At 46.6% G+C, this 6,529-nt stretch overlaps 1 protein-coding gene across 1 annotated transcript; it reads right to left on the reverse strand.

Moving 5' to 3' along the window:
• Window positions 1-5,615: 5,615 nt before the first annotated feature.
• LOC132569098 (protein Tob2-like) lies at window positions 5,616-6,209 on the reverse strand. The gene has a single exon (XM_060235278.1). It carries the CDS (start codon window positions 6,207-6,209, stop codon window positions 5,616-5,618), a length of 594 nt encoding a protein of 197 aa, XP_060091261.1.
• Window positions 6,210-6,529: the final 320 nt, after the last annotated feature.

Here is a 6,529-nt window from a genome sequence, read left to right on the forward strand (position 1 = left end):
TTATTTGAAATAATAGTTCTTTCATACAAGATACAAATACAAAACAATCACACATTCACACAGGTCTAAAGAAATATAGATAGATCGATAGGGGTACATATAAGGATGAACATACAGGGTGATACTACCTCTCGCAGACTCCAAGGAAGACTCCGATGGCAACGAATGAGGGAATGGGGGAGGACCCGAAACTGATCAGGAATCGGGGATGGATCTACCCAGCGGGAATTAGGGGTTGCTGAATAGAAAGCACACCTGTGGGTAGCTAGTCCACAGGTTATAAAGAGTCACCTACGTCCCGAGGGGATGGGAGGTGACTGGGAGGGGAGATGGGTGGTTCCGCGGATGACCACCAAGGCTGGACATCGGCTGGACCAATGGTGAGTCTTTGGTGACACCTGATTGGGTGTATGCTTTGACCAATGAACATCACCTTCATCCTGGGAATCCTGGAAACTTCCAGGTTGCGACAGGGCCTGGGGCGGCTCCGGTGATATCAGTATGGAAATGGCTGGGTGATTGGGATGAGATGGGATTATCTGGGGATGTGACAATAGAGAATCAGATATGGACCTAGGTATCCCCGGTGTAGACAAAAGGCTTAGATGTAACAGGAGGGATCCTTCCTCTTTCTCATCATCTCCTGGGTAAGAACTGCTGTACAGGATATTACTGAGCAATTAGGATCAACAGTCGAGCTATTATTCCATTCATAAAACAGATGGGTTGCTTGCGGGCTAGGAATGACTCAAGGTGCGTACATGAGGTTCCCACTATGAAGGAATTAAGCCCAACCAGGCAGGAAGATGGCTACAAGTGGTGTTAGCGAAACACAGTGGCTTCCATGCTTAGCGCTTCAACACCGGTCACCTGGACAGCTCCATGGCGGCGCAGCCTCCTCCTCACCATGGCAGACTCCACGCAGTAGCGGGGAAACGTCCGTGCATGTTGGCAAGCACTCTGTGCCTGTTTAGAACACTTAGACACTTATGCTGTTGGTACACATGAGTCCCATATATTCCTGGATAGCTTTGCTCGCACTCTCTGGCCAGACGGGTGCAAGCTCACTTCTCCAGGTGCCCTGGCAACCATGCTTGTGACTATAATATTCAGAAAGAGGGGTCATTTCCTCACAAGTGAGCTTTATTGGGTGTTAGCTTTGTCTCACTATCTGGCTGCATGTGGTTTGGGTGCTGGTTTGTTGTTTTGCCTTGGGGATTGCAGTTCCCTGACAAAGTACCAGTTTTGGTGAGTGACTGCCAAAGTGCTTGCTAGGGTTGGCCTGGATGGCATAAAATTTGGCACTCACTCTTTCCATATAGGGGTGGCATCTACCGCTGTGGCTTTGGGTTACACTCCCCCCGCTATTTAGTGATTAGGCAGGTGGTGTTCTGCAGCATATAGGGGCTATGTGTGTCCTCTTGCTTTGCAGTAGTTGGTATTTTGTTACAAGCTTGATTGGTTATTTACTATTTTTTTCTTTCTTCAGGTGCCGTGGTCCATGGTGAGAAATGTTGCATCCTCATATGCAGACACAGTTTCATTTTCTGGGCTGCCCATTGGGCCAGGAGGACTGCCACCAGTTCACAATTGGACCTTAGTAAATGGGCCACCATTGACTGGCATGGATGGCAGGGTCTCTGGTGGTCAGTCCTGTTGCCCTTGCTCTGAGGGTGGTGTTGCTCAGCCACCTCCTGTTCTTGTAATCCACCTAGGGGGTATCAATCTTGGATTACTCAAGGGAAAGGCTCTAATATTGCAGGCCAAGGATGACTTTAGAATCATCAAGAGCCAATGGCCAAAGATTTTGGTGGTGTGGTCTGCTATGATTGCACACCGGGTGTGGCATGGGGTATGGGACTCACAAGTCATTGAGAGGGCTAGGTGTAAAGCTAATCTAGAGATTTAAAAAGCCCTGGAGGTTGAGTGGGGCCACTTTTTACCTCACCCTGGAATTCATGCTGATTGCATGGATCTATAAAGGTTGGATGGCATGCACCTTTCCAATAAAGGAGATGATGTCTTTTTAGAAGATTTAAGGCAAGGGCTTAGGGAGGTTTTAGGTATTTAGATGGCCGCAATGGCCGAAACAGAGGCTTGGCCTTGCAGTGGCAGGATTCTGTTTATTTAGTGTTATGCAGCTTGGTGAGCACCATTTGCAACCCCTTCTTTTGGTGGGGGCATGGGGGACTTGCTGAATCATCGCAGGACCATGAGGCCTGGTTGAGTGAGGTGGCAGACTCAAACTCAAAAGCCTTTATTGGCATATATCAGATTATAAACAAGCAAATACAATGCTACAGAAATGAGAAAAATGGACTTGTGCAGCTATACATTGGACAATCAATCCTTGATTACCAGACTCAAGAATAAAGCAACCTTTTCAGTTATTTCAGATGACAAATCATTCAGAAGATGGCAAACCTTTACAGCGTCTGAGCAGCCTGTCATATTGAACAGAATTGGATCTAGAAACCTAAGGCGTATAGTATCATATAGGGGACAATAAAGAAGAATATGGGACAAGGAGTCAACTTGTTTTAAATTACATATCCAAAGTATTAATGAAAGTGGGATTTTTTTATATATCTATCAAAGGTAACTGCTGATGGGATAGTATTGCATCTGGCAAGGGTAAATGCTCTACGCAATTTTGAAACACGGAGAGCTGATAAATAAGAAGGCAAATGACCAATAGTTGGGGAAATACCAAAATTCAGAGGGGAGCAAGATTTATTTGCAGCACTCAGTTTTTGTAATTCAATATCTAAAATTCTGCATTTAATTACATAATATGTGTTTGTAAGAGAAAGCATATAAAGAGAGTCCATAGACAAACCTAAGGTGATTATTTTCCTCTCTATGCAGGAAATCCATTTGAATGAGGAGGATTCAGACAGCATTTGATATAAATAACTCCCACAGTTAGTGGAATAGTGCACACGGAGCCAATATTTGATTGATTTTTTTATTTTAGTATATTTCTATTCCACCCATTCCCCATAGGGCTCATACTCTAGTTTCTAAGCCATGCTCAAGTTTCTAACATATTGAGGCCTGTTTCTAGACAAAGAGTAGTATATGAGACACAGCATGGTAAGCCCATGATTTTCCTAACAAATTTGGACTGACCTCTTTTGATATCGGACTCAAAGGCACTAATCCAAGTTGGAATACCATACAATAACTGCAGTATTACTTTGGCCTTATAGATGTTTAAAGCCGCTGGAACAAACTGGTTGCCTCTATTAAAGAAAAACTGGGAAATGGCTGATACAGTAATGGCTATTAAGTTAACTGTAGATTTACAGTGACATGATCAGGACATATTGTGTAGCAGGGAAATCCTATTTATACATTACCAATTTCTGCCGGATCAATAACGGAGGCCGCGGACACGAGGAATCAGGAAAACAGCTTCTTTATTTAACGTGCATAAGCGCTCTACACACGGGCATCAGAGAGAGAGAGTCTGGACTCTGATCTCTGAGCAGCGAATTACAATTGCCTGCCGCCTTTTATCGGATTTCTTAACTTTAACTTCTACCCCAAAACACTCATGTTCTTCTTCTTGCGGTAAGCGGCCTTCGTCATATTTTCACCACATTTCGAGTTGTTTTTCAACCGTCAGGGCCTCTGTTAGGGCCTTTCTCAGGGCCCCTGTAAACCCTGGTTCCTCTTTCTCTAGAAACATTCTACCCACACGCCCACAACTTCTTGCTTTATCTCCAGCACCTGCCTTGCTTCTTTCTAGGCTCTGTTCTATGTTTTTCAGCCTGCGGTTTTGAAAGGTCAATGACCTGTCACAGTTCTCTTTTTTCTCTCTGCAAGCCAACACTCCTTTGCTTCAAGCTGCTATAGAAGCTTATTTCTTGCAAGCATTCTTATATATTCCTAACATTGCTATATTGATTAGATATTGGTATTAATTATTGATCCACTGCTATATTCCCCTCTTTCAAACGGAGTTTGATTATTACATCCACAAACCATCACACACATGCTAAAATCAACCTACTTAAAACCAAACACCAAACCCATAATACATTTGATATTCAATCAGCTGGCTGTTGCTCGAGGAATTTCTTCTTCTTCCCGGAGTGTAGAGCAATCGAGCTCCCTAGCTGCAACCGCACAGGAGTTGACCGCTCCACGTCCAGGGAGAGTCATTCCGATGCCTGTGGAATCCTGCCATCCCCGGTAGGCCAGGATCCAGAGGGCGTTGCCTGTGGACCCTCACTACTGCCGGTGAGTGAGGTCCAGAGGTCGGGCTTCAAGCAATTAGGTCTGGGAGCAAGGCTGCACCTAGAAAGCCTATCTAGGAAAACCTTGGTTAAAATTGCATAGTAAAACAAGATCTAGTTCAATACAAGCCTATCCTATCATCGTAACATTTCTTTCCAGGGCTGGGTTTTCTCATCTTAACAATCTTCCAAAGGGCTTCTCATGAATAAAATCACAAAGAACTAAACCTTCTTTCTTACTTAAGCATCACAAGATATGGGCAAGGCACTAAGCAATGTGTTAAGCTAAAACTAGCTCAGAACACATTTTGACTACTTAACTCTTCCCAGGGACCAACCTACCTTTTCCTTCTTCTGTGGCGAGCTCTTACTAGCAAAGGAAAGGCAATATTTCTCTTTATTATTATTATTTTAAGCGCAGAAAGCAAATGAATCAAAACTACTTCAAAAGGGGTCCCCTCTTCGTGACTTCACATCAGGGTTTTAACAGGTGGGATCCTCCTCCAAGCCTTCTTCTTCTTGGAAAAGCCTCTTGAGGTTCAAAAGGGCAGAAGCCGCTGCTTCTTCCTGGAGAGGCTCTTGTGGGCTCACATCTATTTCGGGGGCCAGGCCGGCTGCTTCGTCTATGCCTTCTTCGTTTCCGTGCCCATCTTTCTCTGGTATCGCCTCAATTGCAGCACCGGCATCGGAGACCGGGTTCCAAGCTGTGTGGTTTTGCTTGTAGGGGGCTAGATACCATCCTGTGGCCACTTTCATGACTCTAGGTTCACGCATCGCATGCCAGTGGTGGTCGAGCACTTCCCTTCGGCCTCTTCCTCTGTCGCGGAATTGGGGAGGGGCTTCTGGGCACGAATGGATCCAATGCCCCCTCCCGCGGCAAAAGGCGCACTCGTCGCGTGCCAATGATGGTCTCATAGCCCTGGGCCTGCCCGAAGGTCGGGGCATCTCTTCTTCTTGATCGTCTAGGGGTCTTCTGCCTCTACCACGACCCTTTGAGGTCTTCTTTCCTGTCTCAAGGTCTTCCTGGGCATCTTTAAACTCTAGGGCTTCATTCAGCTCCTTAAACATCAGAAACCGTTCACGACCCTTGACTTCGAGGTTATAAGTACCCTCGTGAGTGCCGAAGGTCTTCGCAATGGTCTTCTTCCAGTGCTTCTTCCCAGCTGGAGCCGCTGCCTTTCTGGCTCGCCCCTTACGACCGACTTTAGGGGGACTATCTTCCTCCAGCTCCTGGCTCCAGTCAAGGCAGACGTCAATCTGGGCCTTCTGCGGTGGAGGGGACGATGCCATCTTCTCTCACTCCTCCAGCAATGGCGTTTAGCAACTGTACAAGAGAAGAAGCTTATTTAAACAATTCTTACAGTCAGCCCTTTATTTTCCTGGGCAAGCAAGACCCCAATTCAGCCTTTTGCTGCTTTTCTTCACTTTCGTGGAGCCAAACTTGGTAGCTGCAAAAGTAGCCACGGTGAAAGTCGGACCAGAAGATTGGTCAGCAGATGGAGGTGGGGAGCCGGACAAGAAGGTTGTCTGACTCCCAGCGGGGACAAACGCCGGAGCCTCAGGGTTAAGCCTGCTTCTGCTTTTGCTCTGTCCCTTGGCTATGCTGCAGCCTTTATTGTCTTTCAGATACACGGTCTCGACTGGCCCTTCTTCCCCAAATCGGTAGGAAACTTGAAATGGGTCAATCCACACAATCAATTCTGCGGGAATGCTGTCCTGGACATCCTCTACAGTCAGTCCACTTCTTCTGGCAGCTAATTCTACTACAGAGTCTCTGGTCTTCCCTATCCAAATACAGCGAAAGGCGGACCCCCTCAGGGGTGTCTCTGGGTACCAGTGGCCTTCATATTTCCTCTCAAGTAGCTGCTCCAATTCTTCCCTAAAATGGTCAACCCTCCTCCGTGGGAGCCAATCGTACAGGTAAAAGGTGACAACATTCAAGGCTTCCTTCACCTCCTGATACATGCCTAACGGAGATAGAGGTTGCCCCGAATGCCTCCAAGCCTAATCATGGGTCGGAAGTTGGGAAAGGGCATCACATGACTAACGTGGGTTTCCTGTGCCAACTGATGCAAGGGGCAGGGGTCTGAAGGACCAAAAAGGCAGGGAGCCTTGCATTGGGCTTAAAGGACCAGCTCCCTACAACTGAGGGCAGCAGAAAACACTGCTCCATGTCTCAAATTTGATTCCCAAGGGGTTCCTTAACTACAAGTGCCTTGTCCAAGAGGTGACCATTCAGAGATGCCACACCCGGCAACTGCATACCACTCAAGCTACACACCCAT

Source organism: Heteronotia binoei, chromosome 3, assembly GCF_032191835.1.
Source record: "Heteronotia binoei isolate CCM8104 ecotype False Entrance Well chromosome 3, APGP_CSIRO_Hbin_v1, whole genome shotgun sequence".
In the NCBI taxonomy this organism is placed as follows: Eukaryota; Metazoa; Chordata; class Lepidosauria; order Squamata; family Gekkonidae; genus Heteronotia; species Heteronotia binoei.